The sequence below is a fragment of the Danio rerio genome, chromosome 24, assembly GCF_049306965.1.
Source record: "Danio rerio strain Tuebingen ecotype United States chromosome 24, GRCz12tu, whole genome shotgun sequence".
In the NCBI taxonomy this organism is placed as follows: Eukaryota; Metazoa; Chordata; class Actinopteri; order Cypriniformes; family Danionidae; genus Danio; species Danio rerio.
The window spans coordinates 548,765-572,500 of NC_133199.1; the positions used below are offsets into that span (position 1 = coordinate 548,765).

The following is a 23,736-nucleotide window of genomic DNA, read 5'->3' on the forward strand; positions in this document are numbered from 1 at the left end:
AAAGATAAAAAGCAGGGATATAAATTGTCGAAATATATTTCTGTATTAAATTAATACTGTTTTGTTATATTTTATTCAGCAAAGAGTCCTGGAGAAAAATATTTATTTATTTATTTTGTTATTTATTTATTGTTTGTTTATTTATTTGTTCATTTATTTATTAATTAATTAGTTTGTTTCAATTCTATTATTTATTTTATATGAAATGCTTTATTTTGCAGGGATTTATTAAATTAAATAAATTTGCCAAAAAAAGGAGAGATTTAAATAGTATAAATATATTTCTGTATTAAATAAATAATGTTTTTTGAACGTTTTATTTAGCAAAGAATCCTGGTGAAAATTTGTTTGTTTATTTATTTTTATTATATAATTAATTAATTAATTTATATTTATTAATGTTTATTTATTTATTCATTTATATTTATTTATATTTTGTATGTATTTATTTACTTATTTATTTTATATAAAAACTTAATTTTACAGGGATTCATTAAATTAATCAAATTTGCCCAAAAAAAGGAGAGATGTAAATTGTCAAAATATATTTCTGTGTTAAATAAATGCTGTTTTTTAAAAACATTTTATTCAGCTAAGAATTCTGGAGAAAAATATTTTTCAGCATTGATTGAAATTTAAAACATATCAAAAATTATTGTCCAATATTATGGTTTTAAATTTAAAAGATGTTTTGGGCTCATATTAAAACATGATTTAAATGTATGTTATTTAAATGACAGGTACATTAATAATAAATTACAGAAAAAAGTAAACTGAATCCATTATTAATGTAAAATAATATCTGTGAAAACTGAACAAAGGCTTCGATGGCAGACACAAAAATGATGGAAAACCCATCAGAGGAATCCACTGGCACAGCATTCGCATCGATTACACATTTACACAGAATATCTGGCAACAATTTGACTTCCTTATTTGATGATCATTATTGAAGCTGAATGTCTGATTCAGGAGGCAGAGATACTCACAAATAGCTGGAGTGGAGTCTTTAAGTTCATATTTACAAGATTAAACAGCTCTAATTAACTTTTTTATTTCTAAAAATAATTTTTAAAAATTATCTTGGAGATGCAAAACTACTATCAGCTACTGGAAAAGCTAATAAAGTGAGCAAACATAAACTCCTGGCAACCGAAAACATGTACCGACACAGTGTTTATTCATAAATCAAGGTTTACAGCGACACATGAAGCTTATTAGCATTGACAATCTGTGAAAACTGAACAAAGACTTCGATGGCACACACAAAAATCACGAACAACCCATCAGAGGAATCCACTGGCACAGCATTTGCATCGATTACACATTAACACAGAATATCTGGCAACAACACCTGCAATAATCTGGCAACAGATGAGAAATCCACCAGCCCTGAACAGTGTCGAGAAGCGTGTTTGTGTTTGTTGGTCCTGGTGTTGAAGTGCAGAGGATCAGATGGACGGTTTGGAGATTCAGAATAATAGATTCACAGAGGAGGAGATTCAGCATGGTGTAGGAGAGTCGCCAGCAGCTCCGTCCAATTCAATTTAAGGGATCAAAACAGCAGTGGTTCCCTTTGAAGACACTGGGGGCTTTAATTAGTCAGAGTGGCATTTGATCTGGTGCTGAAGCTGCACATGCTCTGAACACACTGATGATGATGCTGCGGACAGTCCCGCTTTCATCAAACTCTCAAAATGATGCGTCAGGGGCGCAACTGCACATGTACTGATGGGTATGCAGCTTCAACTTTTGCGCGCCCCCCTTCAATCCAACTATATTTTATAACAGGCAAGTGATAAAATGTGGAAAATATTTCCATCAATAAATGAAAGATATTTTTTCATAAAGATGTCAACATGCTTCAAACAATACAGTTTCGCAGTTCTGAACACAACTGAAATAGTATGAAGTAGTAAAAGGTATGATTACATTGAGCATGTTAAGTCACAAAGAAATGCATCTCATACCACCCCAAATCTCTTCTCAATTTAATTTTCCCTCACTAAATGATTATAGCACCTTGATTAGCCTTGCTTTTGAGTTTTTGTGCTACATTTGTCAAAACAAAATGATAGATATGGGAGTCCTAAAGGGCAAAAGAACATTGCGATTACTTCTCACATGCATACTGTGAGGAGTGTAAGGTCTGTCTTTGCAAGAACAATTGACTGAAACTGCTAAAAGTGAAAGAAAAAAGACTGTCAAATGTTTAGTGTAAAAAAACCCAGAAACAAACTGTGTGAAATGTTCTATTTAATTGAAATGTTATAACTTTATTTGTAGCTAAAATTAAAATAGTTTTGAGCTAAGAAGTTACTAAAAGGCCTAATGAATCAATATGATACATAATAAATTCAGAAAAACATGGTATGAAAAATGTGGGGTATTATACGCATATAAAATGCTAAATAAACATTTTTAACAAAAAAAAAATATATATATAAAAAAAAAAATATATATATATATATATATATATATATTGAAACTTAATAATAATAATAAACTTGATAATTTTAAAAATAGTTTTGGCACAATGGCGCCCCCCATGTGTGGCGTCCCTATGCGCTGCGTATGCTGCATACCCCCTTTTTGCGCCACTGGTCATATCGACCCAAAGCTGGGTCAAAATTGGGGGAAATAACCCATATGGACAAACTCAACTCAGTTATAAGGAGAACAGTTAGAGAAATGCTTTAGTTTTTTTATTGAAACACTGATAAACTCTATGGCGGCACAGTGGTTTGTGTTTCTGTGTGGAGTTTGCATGTTCTCCCCGTGTTAGCGTGGGTTTCATCCAGGTGCTCCGGTTTCCCCCACAGTCCAAACACATGCGCTATAGGGGAATTGATGAGTGTGTATGGGTGCTTCCCAGTACTGGGTTGCAGCTGGAAGTTTATCCACTTTGTAAAACATATGCTGGAATAGTTGGCGGTTCATTCCGCTGTGGTGACCTCTGATGCATAAAAGGGCTAAGCGAAGGAAAATGAATGAATGAATCAGAGCAAACTATTTCTCGCTTGACCCCCCCTGACCCCATATATCTTGTTTTAATGTTCTCCAGGCGGAGGATCGAGCGTATCTATAATGAAAACAAACTTTATTACATCACTCTTTCATTTATCAATGAAATTAAATCAAAACAAAACAGAGCTCTCCTTCTAGCACATCACAGACAGCCTCCTTAACACACCACTGCTGTTGAAACAAGAGACTCACACACACACACACACACACACACACACACACACACACACACGCATCTGTTGATCTGTGTGAGATGTTCAATATGTGCGGCTGAACTCTCCGTCAGTATTGTGTGTTTTCTGGCTCTTCTTATCTCATTTGTTGTGGAACTGGAATTCGATTCTCAGATTACCAGAATCGCACCTCAGCAGGAAATTACTAATGGATTTTGACTGGAATCCCAGAACGGCCGTGTTTGATTTCGCTGAAGGATTACATGGAGGCAGTGTATTGGAAGTATTGAATGGCATCTGAACTTCTGGAGAAAGAAAGATTTCACTCCTTTATTTCTCTACGGCTCTGTCAGCGGCCTGTGTTATTGATATTGCTCAAAGCATCACCTTAAACCCCAAACACGAGGAGGAAATTAATGCAGACGATCGCTTGCACACCTTTCACACCTCTGCAGATCATTGCAAGCATATGTCCAATGCATTTTTAATTTTTTTGAACTTTGTATTATATATACAGTGCTCAGCATGCATGAGTACACCCCATTTGTAAATTAATATTTTTTATTGATTTATTAGTAAATATAGACAATAAGCGCTCTATCATACACCCCGTGCAAGACGTGTGTGGTGTGATTTATTGCTATTTTCAGACCAGCACAACCCTAATTTTCACTTTTGCTCCACGTTGTTTAAATAGTAAATTCATTTGCGCCACTCTGTGGACTCATGTGTGTGCTGGTCTATAGAGGAGGTGTGTTAAGGCGCATTGCTGGAGCGCTGCTATTCTGAGGAACTAAAATAGGCCAACAGCACCATTGACTAACTAAAGCTGCTCTTCGGAAATACTGCCAAACTGCAGGTCAGTTGGTGTTTCTGTGTGGAGTTTGCATGTTCTCCCTGTGTTGGTGTGGGTTTCCTCCGGGTGCTCCGGTTTCCCTTACAGTCCAAACACATGCGCTGTAGGGGAACTGATCAACTACATTGGCTGTAGTGTATGAGTGTGTGTGTGAATGGGTATTTTTTCCAGAGATGGGTTGCAGCTGGAAGGCCATCCGCGGCGTAAAACCTGCTGAAATAGTTGGCGGTTCATTCCGCTGTGGCGACTTCTGAAAAGCAGTGTTGTGCAAATCTCTGTTCTCAAATGTAAACTTCAGTAAACGTCACGTTCAGCAGGTTTGTAAGGGTCAGGGAAAAGTGAGCAGTGAACACTATGTAGGGAACACTTCTAATGAGCTCATCATCTTAATCAGGTGTGGTCTTAAAAAGTCTTAATGTCCTAAATTAAAACAAAAACAAAAAATATTGAGGCTTTAAAAAGTCTTAAATTCACTGAATTGTTGTGTTCGGGGTCCTGAATCATTTTAAACCTGTCTTAATTTTCCTCTGTCCATTTACAGATACCCCGTCAAGCAATTCACCAACAATACATAAAAAAACATTTAAACAAAAGTCTATTTTTGAAATCTGTTTACATGTATTTATGTAGTTAGAGAGCATATATGCTGAGGACATTGACCTGGACAGGCTGTTGTGTAAACACTGACATTATATAAATGTTTTATTGAACAAAATGTGTATACATACAACTAGGGTTCGCTTGTTGCATTGATGCATTATTTATAACATGCGGCTAAGAAATAACTAATTCAATTTTTTTGATGGAGAAAAAATCTAAAATATTCCTCTGGACCAACTGGGCCATTAGAAAAAAATCCTTGTATAAGTCATAATGGTCTTAAAAAGGTCTAAAAAGTCTGACTTTGTGAAACTTGTGAAACCCTGCTGTTAAACAATAGAAGAAAAGACGTAAAAAGAAAAAAGGAGCAGAACACATGGGAGGAATTAAATTTAATTTAATTACATCTGATTTATTAATCAACCTTATTTAAGTGTTCAGTGGTTTGAGGGATATTGAGTGTATGCTGACCAACAGTAATGTCTGATTGGCTATTACAGCAGGTGCAATTTCTCAAAGACGACATATTTTTGCTATTTTTGATATAAAAAACGTGACCAGTTTGGATTCCTGCACCAACAAAATAAAATTTAAATAATAATAATAATAATAATAATAATAGTGATAATCATAATAATGATGATGATAATAATAATAATTATAATAATAATGATAATAATAATAATGATGATGGTAATAATAATAATAATAATAATGATAATAAGAATGATGATGATGATGATAATAATAATAATAATGATAATGATAATAATGCTAATAATAATTATTATAATATAATAATAATAACAATAATAATATTAATGATAATAATAACAACAACAATATTATTATTATTATTAATAATAATAATAATAATAATAATAACGATAATAATAATAATAACAACAACAATATTAATATTTATAATAATAATAATAATAACAATAATAATAATGATAATAATAATAGTAATAATAATAACAACAACAACAACAACAATAATAATAATAATGATAATAATAAAAACAACAATAATAATAATAGTAATAATAATAAAAGGATGTCGATAAAATTCTGCACTTTTTTGCATTTTACTGTAAAACGTGTGAGCAGAGGTCCAATAAAATGCACTCTATGCATCTAATTTGACTTTACATTTAGGATATATTTAGAAACATATATTATATATGTCTTTCAAATACTTGTAAATGTCTATGGGGCTGTACATTGGCTGGTTTCAGACCTCTGAATGAATATTTATGTGGGACTGGAATCAGAATGGTATGAACCATTATAGGGGTGGTTTGATGTAAATAGTTATTATCTATTATATCAGAGCAAACTATTTCTAATTATTTAAAGGAATAAACCCCCACTACATCTTGTTTTGACGTTAATCAAGCATTAATTAGGGGTTCAAACCCTCCCAAATCCCACTGTCATTTGCACCCTGCTCACGAGGCCTATGACTGAGAATTGGGTCGGTATAGGGTTACATAGTTTTTAACAAGTGTTCATCATTACTTACTAGTATGGAGCCCGAGATCAGGTGAAAACATATAGATATACTGACTTGAAGAGTTGAAATCTTCTGGAAATCTCTCGACTTTGGCTTTTTAATATGTGCTCAGAATCACTGGATTAAAGCAGATAATTCCCCGAGGTTTTGAAGCTTCATGTAGTCGTGTCGTGTCCATCACTAGTGAAAGATTTCTCTCCATTTGCTTTCTTGAGTCCACAGCTAATTCTCCGTCACGTCTGTGCTGTTGAAGCACTTGGTCTTGATAATTCCAGCTCATCATCCTTACAGTGATTTATAATAGAACAGATCTCTTCACGAGGTGTGAACTTTCTCCAACACAGGTATTCATCAAAACTTTATTAAAGCGAGTCGGGCTAATTTATCTCCCGCAGGACTTTAATTAAACATCGCAGAATGATTTATTCAGCATATGGGTCTGACTTACCTCTAATATCAATCCTGGAGCACTACAAATCCTGCAAATCCTCAACCTGTTGGAGATCAGCGTCGCCTTTCATCAGACACACAAAAATACACAACTGAGCATCAGCGAAGACGATTCTGATCAAATAGACTAAAACAGAAAAAGTTCTGAGTCCAAAATGCTAGAAATGAATCATAAACACTCTCCTAGCTATGTTTCCATATGTTCCATTAGTGATATGTGCCTACAGGTGGGTCAAAAACATGCGTACACGTTGCTTATTACACAAACAGGGATGCGCAGCAGCACACAAACATCTCTTTAAGTCTACAAGTTTTCAAAAGTGCTGCTAATCTGGGCTCAGTGTGAACTCATAATCACAAGTGTGAATGAGCGCAGGAGTGTATAGTTTCTGACCAAACACACAGCGCCACCTACTGACTCACAACTGCAAAACACAGCACACTGATCAATCAAGTTCATCTTACTCAGTGGTGTGCATATGTCTTTTATTCCAAAACATGTGGACAGAAACACCACTGTTGTCATGAATCTGCTCACCAGGGACAATGTTGGTTATTTTTAGTTCACTCCAGTCACAGATGTACCCTGAGCCTGTCATAGCCGCATATCTCTCTCCATCATTACCTTGTTGTCCTGCATTGACATGACTGATGAAGTGATGGATCCTGCAGTGTTCAGTACAGTTACCTTATACAATCTGTGCTGAATGTGAATTAAACATCACTGCATCAAACAGTCGGCCTAAAATTAGTATCCAAAGAAGCTTCAGTCTATTTTTGGTCAGTGCTGAAGACATCAGCGAGAAGATAAAAAGCCTGAAACTTTATTCAAGTTCTTCTGGGACGAGCTTTTACATCAAATACACATGGAGCTCGGTGGAGGAGCAGCTGCTTCATTCATATCAATGAATATTTCCCTTTTTTCATCATCATCAGCAGCAGCAGCTCTACTTGAAGTCTGATTACGCTGCACCCTTAAAAATAAAAGGTTCTTTATTGGGATCGATCCAAAGAACATCCAAAGAAGATATTTAACATCTCGGGTAATAAAAAAATAAAGTGTATTATTGGTATTAATGTTTCCTTAAAGAACCTCTAACATCAAAAGTTTTTTGTCCCGGCTGGGTCAGTTGTTTCTGTGTGGAGTTTGCTTGTTCTCCCTGTGTTGGCGTGGGTTTCCTCCGGGTGCTCCGGTTTCACAGTCCAAACACATGCGCTATAGGGGAACTGATCAACTACACTGGCCGAAGTGTATAAGTGTGTGTGTAAATGAGTGTGCATGGGTGTTACCCAGTACTGGGTTACAGCTGGAAGGGCATCCACTGTGTAAAACATATGCTGGAATAGTTGGTGGTTCATTCTACTGTGGTAACCGCTGTTTAATATAGGGACTAAGCTGAAGGAAAATGAACGAATGAATGGCCTGGTAAGAGTGTGTGATGTGAGGATGAATTGTCCTCTTCTCATTGCATTCACAGCATTGAGGTAAAGTTGTTTTTATATTTGCACATCTATTCATTTTTAAACAATAACAATGTGTAACACATTCCCTATATTGTTTATTATGCTAATTTAAATATTGGGTCTGAAATCGCATGTAAGAATGACTTTAAAACAACATGAGCACTATTTAATTGACTGTACAATGCTGTACTTGGATAGTGATCGGCTGCTTAAATGAGTTCACTACTCAATATTTGCATAATATTTTATATTATTCTTAAGAAAGTCTGAATGTGCGAATATAAAACTAACTTTAACTCAATGTTCATAACTGCTAAACGATTCATGCTAAAATGCTTCCGTGTGTTTAATGAAATGTGTTGAGATGTTGAGGCATTCTGCTTGACTGAAGAGCTGAGCTGAGCACTGAACACACCATTCAGTCATTCAGCATCAGTCTGCAAATGTGTGTGAGCGTCTGGGTTAATGACTTTTCCGAAGGCTAATGGAAGTCACGACTGAAGGTGAAGCACTGGAACGACATCTCTATCTGTCTGACAGGGAACTCTGTGTGGATTTGTTGCTTGGCATGTTTTGGGTGAATTTCCAGTTCTGTGTTTGCTTACAGGTATGAGATTAAAGGGCCGTGAAACCCGCTCGTTTCAGCAGGGTGTTTTCACACCTCTACTTCGGAAAAAGCCAGAAAATGTTTAAGCTCTGTTTAGGGTGGAGTGACGGAGGAACTAAAGTGGGATGGTGTGGGAGTGTCTATTTGGGCGCGCGCGAGTTCCAGAGTCAAAACACACACACACACACACACATACACACAGGTGAGAAAGTGATGGTGTTTAACCTACATGGACATCTGTAGTCGAATTATTTGCCAAATGATTAAATGTTGGACTTTAACTGCAGTTTGGCTCTTTCATTCAGGGAATTCATTCATGCCCCTCACGACAAACGAGATATTTGATGCGAGGATCTGCTCAAAGCGTAAAAATCCTACACGAAAATCCTACACGAGGTTAAAGTTTGGTTGTGGTGCTGACATGTTTACACTCGGTGCAATAGTCAGTTCGATACGAACAAACTGAATAAACAAAGAGCACTGGTCGCTCACTTACCAAATCTGTAGAGACAGAACAATCACCAGCAACTAGAGCCGCGTCTTTATTAAGAGGAGACGAGCAGCGAATCCGGATCTCAGCGTTTGAAGATGAGAAGAGCTCTCGGGTAAACAATAATCCTCCTTAGACACGTAAGTTATTGTTGTCGAGCGTCGCGTACACTGTTAATCCACACGTGACTCCAGCTGAGCTCTCACAGAGAGAAAATGAAAACAAAACTTCACTGCAGCAAACTATAAAAGCAACACTTCACGCTTGTTTTGCCAACACAACGTGGCGTCTCTGTCGTCTAAACACTGTGACAGTAATGAATTTTAATGAAGTTGCACAATAGAGCGCGCTGATTGGTTTAAACCAAGCCTTACTCATGCATTAATGCAGCACACTGTAAGATGTAATAAGACACACTCTGGCACAGACGTCCAGTTTGCACGCTGGAATACACGCTATTATCTCATGACCGTGACGCAGCTTCAACAATTCGTTTCAAACCGGAAGCACGAATTTGCTTGAAATAACGCAAAAACAACCAATTTACACTTTTTAGTGAAATATAGGTGTCCTAATAGTGTTTACAGCAGTGTGGGACACATATACCACTGTCAACAGCTCAAAAAATGTGTTTTGGTGTTTCGTGACCCTTTAATAAATTGAGGTAAAGTTGGTTATATATTCGAGCATTCGTTCATTGACACGCTCTGTATATTGTTTACTGTGGTACTTTGAATGTTCGGTCTGAAATCGCATGACTTCAAAACAACACAAGTGTGTGTGTGTGTGTGTGTATTGGTTATACAGCATCCATAGCATCTCATAGTTTACGATCTGCTATACATATATTGAGTAATTATTCATCTAAAATCTGGCAAGCGAGCGCAGCACTGCATAGCTGGAGCCGTAAATCAGGGCGGAAATTAAAACTAAATCTCGTCTCCACATTACAATCCATGAAGGGCCTTCTTTATATCCCGATGCAGCAGTAAATGATGAATGAGGATTGATGGTGGAGCTTCACTTATGTAGGTTGAGTGCTGTTAAATATAATGATGAGACCTGAATTTCACCTCTGCTTTGATGTTTTTATTTTTTATAATTAAATGACTTCCTTATCCTGCGCAGTGTTGCGTTAGGATGATAACATTATCTGACTGTTGAGAGTCTGATCTGGAGTCAGCATTATCATTACAGCTCCCCTGATGTTCAAATGAAATGATTTCAGCCACTTGATATATTATTTACGAGTCTTTTTACTTCTTTTCATTCATGCATTGTGTTCAAGAGCTTTCTGTGGGGCTGGAGGGACTTTTCTGGACCTTCTAAGGCTCTCAGCTTGAGCTTTACATTAATATGCACAATTAAATGCTGTTTCCTGCATAATTATAGCTTGATTAGCAATCGATGCTTTAATAAAGTGATATTATGCTCACAGTTAATCTTGATTTTCTGTTGTTTTCTTCTTCATCTTAAGCTCTCCGCTGATATGGATGTCACAGTAACCGAGAGTCATAAATAGATTAGATTATTGCATTCATAAGAATTGGGTAGGCTACATTGACCGTAGTGTGTGTGTGTGTGTGTGAGTGTGTATGGATGTTTCCCAGTGATGGGTTACAGCTGGAAGGACATCGGCTGTGCGAAACATAAGTTGGCGGTTCATTCTGCTGTTGCGACCCCTAATAGTTTTAGGGGTGGCACGGTGGCTCAGTGGTTAGGACTGTGGCCTCATAGTAAGAAGGCCGCTGGTTCGAGTCCCGGCTGGGTCAGTTGTTTCTGTGTGGAGTTTGCATGTTCTCCTTGTGTTGATAAACTAAACCGGCCGTAGTGTATGAGTGTGTGCAAGAGTGTAAGTATGTTTCCCAGTGTTGGGTTGCAGATGGATAGGCATCTGCTGCATAAAACATATGCTGGATAAGTTGGTGGTTCATTCCGCTGTGGCGACCTCTTATAAATAAAGGTACTAAGCCGAAAAAAAATGATGAATGAATTAAATTAAATTAAATTAAATTAAATTAAATTAAATTAAATTAAATTAAATTTAATAAATAAATAAATAAATAAATAAATAAATAAATAAAATATTTTAAAGAATTTTTTGTTCATCTGTATTCACAATTAGTAGATATTTTTTAGTAGATAATTTTGAGTTAAACATTATTTCACAATATTTTCATTTGAAACCATTAACAAATACAGTATTTGTAAATAGCTTTAGAATCATTTGATGCTGGTTGTGTCTGAACAGCTTGATGTGGGGGAAACCAGACCATCCGAAGGGAACCCACGCCAACACGGGGAGAATATGCAAGCTCCACACAGAAACATAGACTGTGACCTAGCAAGGGATCGAACCAGCAACATTCTTGCTGTGAGGCCACAGTTCTAACCACATAATGAATTGACCAAACCAAATTAGATGAGAAACACAATAGATGAGCTCTCAGTCAGGCTCCTACCTACGCTTCAGTCAGCAGTTTCTCTCTCCACAGCAATCCCTATAATCTGTCACAGGCCCTAACTAAACCAGGGAAGCTGGAGGTTCTTCTGAGCTCAGGGCTCTCTCCCAGGACAGCATGCCAAACACACTTTATTATCAATCATCAGCTAAGTGTCAACTATTGAATTGAGGACAAATAAATCATGAAATAAGTTTTGCAAAGTTTAGTGAATGAGTGACGTCTGGATGTCATCTGTTGTGGATTGAGGACGAGACCGATGTTTGGAATGAAAGTCAGAGAGAGAGAGGTTTTCTTATGAGACTGTAAATACGGCTCGTCCCACATGAGTCTGTCTGTTTTTGGCCTGTTGTTTGGTTAAAGTTCTGGATTTACACTGCTCTCAGTAGTGAAAAAGAAAAGACACAGAGTCAAGAAACCCAAAGCCTCATGTGTTCAGAGACTCTGTGTTTCTGCTGAGTGAAAGCCTTCATCTGGGAACTATAGGTAAACCCTCAGTAACTCATCTGCCATTGTTTAATGGTGCAGTATGTAAGTTTGACACCCAGTGGTTGAACTAGGTATTGCAGTCCTGGTTCAAAACACATGCAAGCTCAGGTTGCCAGATTGATGACACCAACAAGTCCTGTTCTAAATGAAAGCACTGCTGTGCAATAGAAGAAATATTGTTCATACTAAAAGGAGTTTTTGTCCTAACAACACCTGAAATATATATTTTCATACCTATCAACCCTCCCGTTTTTCCCAGCATTCTCCTTTATTTTACAGTTCTATCCCGCTATCATCTCGTAAAGGTATTTTCCCGTATTTTTCAGTGTTTTTCTAAAGGGTGGCAAATAAACATTAAAGAGTTGAACCTCTCTATCTGCAACCCATACTGCCGAACCACCAGGGGCCGCCCCACGCTCTTAACTGTGAGTCTGTTCTGTGCTTTCGCTTTGTTTAAACACTTAGAAATAAATATCAAAACAGCAGGATTCCCCTTCTGTTTCATTACAGGTGCCGTCACCCCTTCCATGCAATCCTCAAAACAGTCATACAATGGTGCATGACGGTCAGCATGTGTGTTTATGTATTTGCTTGTGTGTGGGAGTGTTTGTGTGTAAGTGTGTGTTTTTTGTTGTTGTCTGTATTTGCTTGTGTGTGTTTGTGTGTGTGTGTGTTTGTGTGGGCTTATGTGTGTTTGGGTGTTTTTTGATTATTGGTGTAATTGTGTTTGAGAGTGTGTGGGCATGTTTGCATGCATGCGTGTTTGTGTTTGAGTGTGTGTGTGCATGTGTGTTTGCTTGTGTGTATTTGTGTGTCTGTGTTTGTGTGTTTTGATGTGTTTTTTGTTTGAGTTTGAGTCTGTGTTTGCTTGTTCGTGTGTTTGTTTATTTGCTTGTGAGTGTGTATGTGTGCTTTTTTCTTGTGTGTGTGTGTGTGTGTGTGCCTGTGTGTGAATGTTTGTGTGTGATTTCTCATGTGTTTTGTGTGTGAGTTTGATAGCGAATGTGTGTATGATTGTTTCTGTGTTTGTTTTTGTCTGTTTGTGTACATGTGTGTGTGTGTGTGTGTGTGCGTGTTTGCATGTGTTTAAATGTTTGTGTGAGTTTGCTTTTGCTTGTGTGTGCATGTGCGTGTTTGTGTGTGCTTTTGTGTCTGTTTATACTGTGTGTGTGCGTGTGTGAGAGAAAGTGTTTGCATATGTGTGTGTGTGTGTGTGTGTGTGAGCACATGTGTGTCTGTGCATCTTGTATTCCTTGCGTTTTGGGAACCAAATGTCCCCACAAGTATAGCAATAACAGTAACATTTGACCTTGCGGGGACATTTTAAGTCCCCATGAGGAAGGGGGCTCATAAAACAGATAAAATAAAATATTTTGAAAATGTAAAACTGCAGATTGTTTACTGCAAGCGTGTGTGTGTGTGTGTGCGCGTGTGTGTGCGTGTCTCCTTATTTTCCTGGTTTTAGACAGTGCTGATACGCTGTAGTTCAGCTGCTGATATGTGAGGTGAAATATTCTGGACGGCTGAGAGAGATGTTTATATCTTAATATAGATGGAGCAATCCTTCTCTCCTGACGTTCATTTAGTGTCGGGACCTCCAGCCCCGTATATTAAGCTAAATAATTGCACAGGCCTATTTTACAAGAAGTCGATTTCAGAGGATGAAGAATGAGGCTGTGCTGTAATGAAGAACCACAGATGAGGAGACAAACTAGCAGAGATTCAGAGCGCACACATACACACACACACACACACACACACACACACACACACATCTAATCAGACAGACTTTTGGAGACACTATTAAACACAGCATGATGTGAGTATTTAATCTACTGAGGGTGTGTGTGTGTGTGTGTGTGTGTGTGTGTGTGTGTGTGTGTGTGTGTGTGTGTGTGTGTGTGAACATGACAGCGGCTGCGGCGGAGATTTTAAAGAGATTTTTATCTGACGGAACATTTCAGATTCATTTAAAAGATGAATTAAATACAAATACATAATAGCATAAAGCAACAGGTCGGGAAATCATTTTCATAATTAAAAATGTGTTTGATTTTCTGTTTTATATACACGATCGTGCCGTTGAACTGTTGTATAAATGCAATATCACACTCATAGCAGTGCCATATGGCTGTATATTGGCACGGGTGGGACACTAAGGCACTCGGACTGTGACCTTGAGTCAACGCACACCTCCCACCAGTGCTGATATACAGCCATATTGCACTGCTACTCGTCTGATATATAAGCAAACATTGCAGTTTTGGTTCTTGCAGCAAATTTCAAAATAAGTAGCATCAGTAAAGCATTTACCTGTTTTAAGGTTGCTGTTTCTTTTTACAACACTTAAATACGTTTAGAGACTGAAGACAGCAAGTGGTGAAGTGTTTCAGGTGTCATTTGGTCCCATTCCTCCTGCAAACAAGTATTAAGGTGGGTACGGGGTCTTTGTTATTGCTTTTTGTGCTTTAAAATACGCCCCACGTTCTCTATTGGAGACAGGTCAGGACTGCAGGCAGGCCAGTCCAGTACCTGTATCCTCTTCATCCGCAGCAGGACTTTGTAATGTGTGCACAGTGTGGTTTTGCATTGTCTTGAATTATATCTTGTCGTAAATTTGGAGTTTACTACTTTCTTTATTTGTGTTTTCTGTTGACGTTATTCTTCAATGCTGAAGTGCGCTCGTTTTTGCAATTGTTTCACAACTTCCAATTGAGTTTCCTATTTGAGAAATTACTCGGAATAATTAACGGCAGAAAACCTGGTACAATCGAGTGTGTTCATGACTTTACATAAAAAATAATAATATAATTAAAAAAAATCAGTTTGCAAGCAGCAGAGCGAGCTGTTTTTAACGTCTAAAATGAGTGGAAGTGAATGAGACCAGAAGTCTCGAGCCAAAGAGATTCAAATGGCTGCGCTCACTTGTACATGAGGAATAAGGTGAATACTGTCCCACCCTTTTCTGATTTGGGATCATGCAAGTATATATTTCTATATAGAGTCTGTGAGTCTTGCAGTTGAAGTGTCCTGATCTGCATGTGATCCAGATTCTGCTCAGACGTCAATGCTGAACTGCAGATCTGCTCCTGGAATTGGATATTCATTAAGACACAGTTAGTCTAATTGAATGTGATTTGAATGGGAGGTCCGGCTAATGGCTGGAGTGTTATAGCAGAGATACGAGATCTGAGCGTAATGGAGATCAACAGGTCGCTTCATGCAGACGCTGCAGCATGTCTCGGTCTCAAACACTCCTCCAGAAAACACTCTCAGCACGTCTGCAGTTCTTCAGGAGAATCAGCTTATTCTGCTCTCTTTGAGTTTTGTTATTCAGTAAAAACAGCATTATAGGAGAAGCACAATTATTCAGGATTAAAGGATTCGCAACTTGAGAAATGGAAATGGATAATAACAGGAAATGTTTTAATGCATTAGCATACACTTTAGAAAATTTAAGATTGTTGCATAAAAGAGTGCAAGAAGTTTACTAAAGTGATTATCTATAAACTATTCTAATATGTTTTGCAGTTTTGCTTTTCAATATTGTCAGTAGGATGTGAACCACACACACACACAGTTATTTTCCCAGAGATGGGTTGCAGGCATCCGGTGCGTAAAACATGCTGGATAAGTTGGCGGTTCATTCGGCTGTGGCGACTACTGATTAATAGAGGGACTGAGCCAAAAAAGATAATGAATGAATGAATATATATATGTGTGCGAAGTCTATTATTAAAGTAATTTCGAGATTGACCTAGCTGCTCCACATTAGCTAATCACGATACTCCAATCAAAGGATCCCAAGTCACTATATTTCCTCATTTCCTTCCTACAACTATCTTCATCTGGAAGAAACCCCCCTCCTCTCCTTCTTCCACCTTCATCCAGAATAGGCGTCACGATGGCCCAGTGACTAGCACTGTTGCCTCACAGCAAGAATACCAATGGCGTGTCGGTGCCAGTAGCCTAGTGGTCCTGCACGCTGACATATAGCACCAACAGCAACCCGAGTTCAATTCCCGGCTCGAGGTCCTTTGCCGATCCTTGCCCTCTCTCTGCTCCCAATGCTTTCCTGTCTGAATTCTCTACTGTCCTGTCATAATAAAGGTGAAAAACCCCTAAAAATAATTATAAAAATAAAAAAAATTTAAAAAAGAAAACCAATGGCGTTGGGTCCTCAATGGGCCATCTGGTATGTCTGTGCGGAGTTTGCATGTTCTTCCTGTGTCCACGTGGGTTTCAACTGGGTTCCCCGGTTTCCTTCCACCATCCAAACATGCTCTATATTATAGACTAAATAAGCCTAAATCTTTTTCTAAATGTCTAATTTTCAGGAAGTTTATCTTGGCCTCAGCAGCAGGGGTGTTTTGAGATCGACCTGAGCTTAATCTCCCTTCGCCCTGCGAAAGGAGGGAGCTCTGGGCTTGAGGATTCCTCGAGCTCAGGGCCCTCCCCCGGGACAGCACGCAAAACATGCTATGTATAAATCATGAGCTAAGTGTGAACTCTTGGAATATGTGTGTGTGTGTTAATACTTTTAGTATTGTTTTACTGTTATTGCTTTTTTTATTCATCTCATGTGAATGTATGATTCTCTGAAGTTTGAAGATGGTGTCATGAAGAAGATGGAGAACGTACTTTTAATGAGGGTAAGGTTATTGTGGCTGGTTTTACAGCGATGGCCCCTAAAGAAAAAGAAGTGAACTTTAAAAAAGTACATATTATGAAAATGATCATGAAAAGGCTATAGTATGAGCAGAGTGTTGTGTTGTTGGCAGTTGTTTAACTGCTTAATGAGCATCTAATTCTTTCTTTTTAATCAAAAGTACACTTTTTAAAAGTGGAGATAAAAGGTGCACATATAGAGTAGTGTAGAAGTGTCTGTAGTATTTTCTCTGCTGTTTTGTTGATTCTCTGCGTCTGGATCAAACACAAATGTGGGCGTGGCTTGATTTTGTCTGATGGGGTTTGATTGGACGAATGTGCTTTTCTATTGTGACATTTTGACTCCGCCCCTCATATCAGTACACACCAATCAAAGAACCTGTTAAAGAGAGAGTTACTTTCATTCAGGATTACAAGACATGGAGTGCTGCTTATTTGAACGAATGGTAACACTTTACTTGAAGGGATGTTTATAAGACGTGGATGAGATTGCATGCAACTGTTATTAAGTGTCATTTGCTCAGTTATGTCATTTCAAATGCAAATATGACATTGTTTGTAATGACAGCTTGACATAAATACATCACTGTGATTGAGACAACTGAAGTTTGGATCCACATGCAGGTTTACTCAGAGTCAGGCAAGCAATGGTCAACAAGGGTGCAAACAGATATATGAAGGCAGAATCGTAGTCAAAGGAGCAGGTGAGAGGTCGAAAGTCAGGTGACAGACTGGGACAAAAAGACAAACTTGGCAAAAGTCAAAACATGGAGAAACAAGACTAGGGAAACACGTTGAAATATCACCTTACAGATAAACAAGACTCTGCAATGGAATTGAGTGTGTGCGCTGCTTAAATAGTGTGTGTAGTCTTTGACAATCCTCAGGTGGTGCGAGTGTAATCACTCAGAATGAGGAAGCATGTGTGTGTGTGTGTGAGCGAAGTGCATGTATGAAATTGTAGTCCAGAAATGGCGGATTTGTGTTTGTGTGTGAGATCCAGCGGTCTTAGGGGTTATGATCACTGGTGATCGTGACAATAACAACCTGTTTTTGTCTTTGTCATGTAAACTTGACATTACCAAGACAAAGAACTTGCCATTAATCTGACGTGATTGTCATGAGGCATGAATATTTTTCTGAATATGTACAGTGGGCTCAGTAATTAGCCCACTGCAAGTTTGGAGTGGCTTCTGTGTAGAGTCTGCATGTTCTCTCCATGTTGGTGTGGGTTTCCTCCGCCGGGTGCTTCAGTTTCCCCAACAATCCAAAGACATGTGGTATAGGTGAATTGTATGTGTGTGATTGAGTGTGTATGGGTGTTTCTCAGTACTTGGTTGCAGCTGGATAGGCATCCTCTGCATAAAACATATGCTGGATAAGTTGATGGTTCATTCTGCTGTGGCGATCCTAGATTAATAAAAGGACTAAGCCGAAAAGACAATGAATGAATAATAGAGACTGAACAGTTTCTGGTGGTCTGAATGCTTTCTGCACCCACTGTATGTCCAGTTTTCATAACTGAGCGATGGCAGTTGTCATAAGCATGCATGAAATCTCATTGACATTGGTGTCATGTCTTGATTATAAAGGCTTCATGACAGGCTCATTCAAGTAAAGTGTTACCGAAACAAATAATGCAATATCAGACACAGCAGCACCAGTATGATTTCATGCTGACTTTCACACTTAAGTGGCTTTCATTCATATGATCAGCGAGTACTGTTCAATACGCAGGGTTCACTTTCCATGAGGCTCTTCTAGATGAATCCACACTGTATGGAGTTCAGTGTAAAGCATCTCTCTGTCCTCGTGTGCCCTTTCTTTAGTTGACTTTCCCCAGTATTTCGTGTGGATGTTGTTGATCTGCTGTGTCAGCTGGAGCGGCCTCTGCGGTCCACATGAAGCTTCTCAGAAAGGCCTTCCTCTTCAAAATGCCATCTAAATAAATGATGCCTGCTAAAGTCAATGCATTAAGCATCTGCGGCTTTCAATCTGAGTTCAAACACGTGGGATCGCCTTTTCATTCATGCATATTTTCTCTCAATAGGTTAGCTGGGATGAAGCGTGAGCGTATAATACTTCAGGAGAGCTGCGAGCAAACATGACATTATTGGCGTTAGCGTGATCAACATGTTTACCATCAATCTAATCTGCTCATTATTGCGTCATTTAAACCGGATCGCCTCAGACCTGGGCCAGACGCACTTCATTATTTGCCGTGCATTATTCCTCTTTAGCCTGATGGAGTTTTGCGCTGATGGTTTTTTGATGTGGTGCTTTTGGAATATTTCAGACTCCTTAAAGAGACGAAAACCAAGCGCCATCTGTTCCTGTTCTAATGAATCACCGTCTAGTTTCGGGAAAAAACACCTCTAAACAAACAATTAGCGGCGCTTCTGAAACATTCAGAGCTTTTAATGAAGCCGCAGATTCCCCAGCATCAACTCAAGGTCATTGCGACTCCGGCTTCATGTTGGTAAATCAGAGACGCGCAGATGTGGCGTTTCTGAGCCCGTAATGAACAGGTTGACATTTTGACACTCAATTATTGGACCTTTTTTTGCATTCTAACAAGCTAGTTAATTAGCCGATTCATTCAAAACACCCACTCGACTAACTGGGAGTCATTTGAAACCTTCCAAATCATTAGAGCAAGCTTACCGAAACCACTTCATCACTGTGGGTTATATTCAGCACAGGCTCGTTGTGCCTTATCCTATATGTTTGTGAAATGTAAAATCATTTCATTGCACATTTCAGATGGCAAATCCACTAGAGGGCGCTGTCTACATTTTTGTGAATGTAAAATATTACATTTAGTAATAATATTATTAGTAATATTATTTAGGGTATTTAAATTTTTGTTGTACATTTTTAAAGTCAAATCCAGTAAACGATGCTGTGTGCAATTTAGTGAATCTAAAATATATAACTAAAATATATAACGTTTTGTTGTAGGTTTCAGATGATAAATCCACTTGAGGGCGCTGTTTACATGTTTGCAAATATGAAATATTTTACTAAAGATAGTGGAAACACCTGTAAAAAAACAAAACAATCTGTGTCGCTTCTGAAACATTAGGAGCTTTTAATGGAGCCACAGATTCCCCAGCATCAACTCAAGGTCATTGCGGCTCCGGCTTCAGTTGGTTTAATCAGAGACGCACAGATGTGGCGTTTCAAAACCTGTAATGAACATGTTGCTATTTTGACACTCAATTATTGGACTTTCTTGCCTTTTAGCCAGCTAGTTAATTAGCCGATTGGTTCAAAACACCCACTTGACTAACTGGGAGTCATTTGAAACCTTCCCAATCATAAGAGCAAGCTTACCGAAATGGTTTTAGCACTGTGTGTTATATTCAGCACAGGCTCATTGTGCCTTATCCTATATGTTTGTGAAATGTAAAATCATTTCATTGCACATTTTAGATGACAAATCCACTAGAGGGCGCTGTCTGCGTTTCTGTGGATCTGAAATACGTTGCTTAGGGTATATTTTGTTTTTTGTTTCAGATGGCAAATCCACTAGAGCGTGCTGTCAACATATTTGTGAATGTAAAAATGACATTATTTGGGGTATTGTTTTGTTGTTGTACATTTTGTACATCATGTCAAATCCAGTAAAGTGTTCTGAGGACAAGTTAGCGAATCTAAAATATGTTACTTGAGCTTTTGTTGTACGTTTCAGATGACAAATTCACAAGGGGGTGCTGTTTACATGTTTGTAAATCTGAAATACGTTACTTAGGGTAATGGAAACACCCCTAAACAATTAGCTGTGCTTCTGAGACATTCAGGGTTTTTAAAGGAGCCACAGATTCCCCAGCATAAATTCAAGTTCATTAGGTACATTTTGTAGTTTGTTTCAAAGGGAAAATCCACTAGAGGGCGCTGTCTACATTTTTGTGAGTGTAAAAAATACATTATCTGAGCTGTATGTTGTACATTTAAGGTGTCAAATCCTGTAAAGAGTGCTGTGTACAATTCAGCGAATCCAAAATATGTTACTTGGCGTATGGTTTATTGTACGTTTCAGATGACAAATCCACTAGAGGGCGCTGTTTACATGTTTGTGAATCTGAAATGTGTTATTTTAGGTTATGGAAAAACATCTGTAAACAAACAATTAGCGGCGCTTCTGAAACATTCAGAGCTTTTAATGGAGATTCCCCAGCATCAGCCCAAGGTCAGTGCGGCTGCGGCTTCAGTTTGTAAAATCAGAGATGTGCAGATGTGGTGTTTCTGAGCCTGTAATGAACAGGTTGCCATTTTGACACTCAATTGTTGGACCTTTTCTTTGCATTCTAACAAGCTAGTTAATTAGCTGACTCATTCAAAACACTTACTGTGACTCATTTGAAAGCCTTGAAGAGCGAGCTGTCCGAAATGTTTTTTTAGCATTGTGTTATAATCAGCACAGGCTCATTGGAAATACGTGCCTTGGTGAAATCCACTTGTTGCACATTTCAGATGACAAGTCCAGTAGAGGGCGCTGTCTGTGTTTTTGTGAATATAAAAAAATCTGTTACTTTGAGTATGTTTTGTTGTTCGTTTAAGATGGCAAATCCACTAGAGGGCGCTGTCTGCATTAATGCGAATATAAAATACAACACTTAGGCTACATTTTGTTTTACATTTTAGATGTCAACTCCACTAGAGGGTGCTTTCTACATTATTTACAAACTGGAAATACATTAGACTAGTTTTGTTGTACGTTCCAAATGAAAAATCCACTAGAGGGTGCTGTCTGCATTTCTGTGAATCAGAAATATGTTGATTTGGGTACATTGTGTTGTTTGTTTTAGATGGCAAATCCACTAGAGCGTGCTGTCTACATTTTTGTGAATGTAAAATATTACATTTAGTAATAATAATATTATTAGTAATATTATTTAGGGTATTTAAATTTTTTGTTGTACATTTTTAAAGTCAAATCCAGTAAACGGTGCTGTGCAATTTAGTAAATTTAAAATATATAACTAAAATATATAACGTTTTGTTGTAGGTTTCTGATGATAAATCCACTTGAGGGCGCTGTTTACATGTTTGCAAATATAAAATATTTTTCTAAAGGCAATGGAAACACCTGTAAAAAAAAAAACTATCTGTGTCACTTCTGAAACATTAGGAGCTTTTAATGGAGGCTTCAGTTCGTTTAATCAGAGACGCACAGATGTGGCATCTCAAAACCTGTAATGAACAGGTTGCCATTTTGACACTCAATTATTGGACTTTCTTGCCTTCTAGCCAGCTAGTGAATTAGCCGATTGGTTCAAAACACCCACTTGACTAACTGGGAGTCATTTGAAACCTTCCAAATCATAAGAGCAAGCTGACCGAAACCACTTCATCACTGTGGGTTATATTCAGCACAGGCTCATTGTGCCTTATCCTATATGTTTGTGAAATGTAAAATCATTTCATTGCACATTTTAGATGACAAATCCACTAGAGGGCGCTGTCTGCGTTTCTGTGAATCTGAAATGTTATTTAGGGTATATTTTGTTGTTCGTTTCAGATGGTAAATCCACTACAGGACAGTTATTACTCGTTTGCGAAACTGAAATATATTACTCAAGGTACATTTCATTAAACGTTATAAAATTCAAATCCACTAGAGGGCTCTGTCTGCATTTCTGTGAATCTGAAATACATGAATTATAATATGTTTTGTTGTATGTTTCAGATGCCAAATCCACTAGAGGGCGCTGTAATTTATTTTTTTTTATCCTGAAATATGTTCTTAGGGTACATTGTATTGATTGCTTCAGATGAGAATTCCACCAGAGGGTGTGTTTTACATTTATAATAATATAAAATACATTATTTTGGGCAGTGGTTCAGAAAAAAATTGACTCTCCAAATACCCCAAAATTAGCTGTATTGAAATACAGTAGCGTAGTAGGTCCAGTAAAGCAGCTACAACTCTGCACAGTTACAAAACAAGGCAGATTACCTCAGAAATATAGGCTATATGTCATATATGGCATATTATATACATCATTTTTAATAAATTTTGAAATATTATGTAGCATGTACATGACATATTTTATTCCTCCGTGTACCACTAGAAGGAAGCCCGCGTACCACTAGTGGTACATGTACCACAGTTTGACAACCACTGATTTAGGGTATATTTTGTTGTACATGTTAAATGACTAATCCAGTAGAGGGCGTTTGTTCGGTCAGTTTCAGACTTGTGTGGTGTTTTGATCTGAAACTTGACTACACAGCCTAGAGACACATCAGAGATGAATTCATCTTGTAAAAAGCGCCAGAATAGGTCTTCTTTAAATTAATTATTTGGCACAACACATGCTTTTACGTTGCACTTGTATTTGAGATGATCTGCTTGTCATTACATTTGTAAACACACTCATTTAATTGTTCTGTATGTGCAGATGGAGCTGATCCCGGATCCAGATCCTGATGAAGAAGGGACCAAAATAAGTGTGAGTATGTCTTCAATACTATATACACAGTATTTACTCTTGTCTTGTCTTGTAAGGTTGATTTCCAACCTGCTTCAGCAAAGTCTGTTTCTCTTGATGAAAATAAAACAGGATATTCTGCAGAATGCTGAAAAATCTGCCTTTTACTTCTATACTGTACTATTATATGTGTCACACCACCCTGTAGTGTTCATTTTAAAGACAAAATGCCACCATGCATTCCTGCGGCTACATAATTTGCACTCTCCAGGAATGTAGACAGGAGTATGTGTCCACAATGAGCCTGTGTTAAAAGTGCACAGAGCAGAGATCAACATCTTGAATGTTGTAACCCCAACACACAAAATACAGAAGCTAATTAACAGAGATCTTTTAAGCTGTGTATAAAAGAGTGAGCGTATACTGTCAGTAAGTATTCTTCTACTTCTCTGCTTTTCTCCACAGACAGTCAAAGTGCAAGGAAACGACATCTC

At 37.9% G+C, this 23,736-nt stretch overlaps 1 protein-coding gene across 3 annotated transcripts in view; it reads left to right on the forward strand.

The window, feature by feature from the left end:
• Positions 1-23,736, forward strand: part of vstm2a (V-set and transmembrane domain containing 2A) — a 222,427-nt gene that overhangs the window by 191,283 nt on the left and 7,408 nt on the right. For all 3 annotated transcript variants that reach the window (XM_073940338.1, XM_073940339.1, NM_001013328.1), the window contains 2 exon segments: positions 23,213-23,263; positions 23,708-23,736. The exon segment at positions 23,708-23,736 is cut by the window's right edge and continues 287 nt beyond it. In XM_073940338.1, the coding sequence (XP_073796439.1) occupies positions 23,213-23,263; positions 23,708-23,736 (80 nt within the window).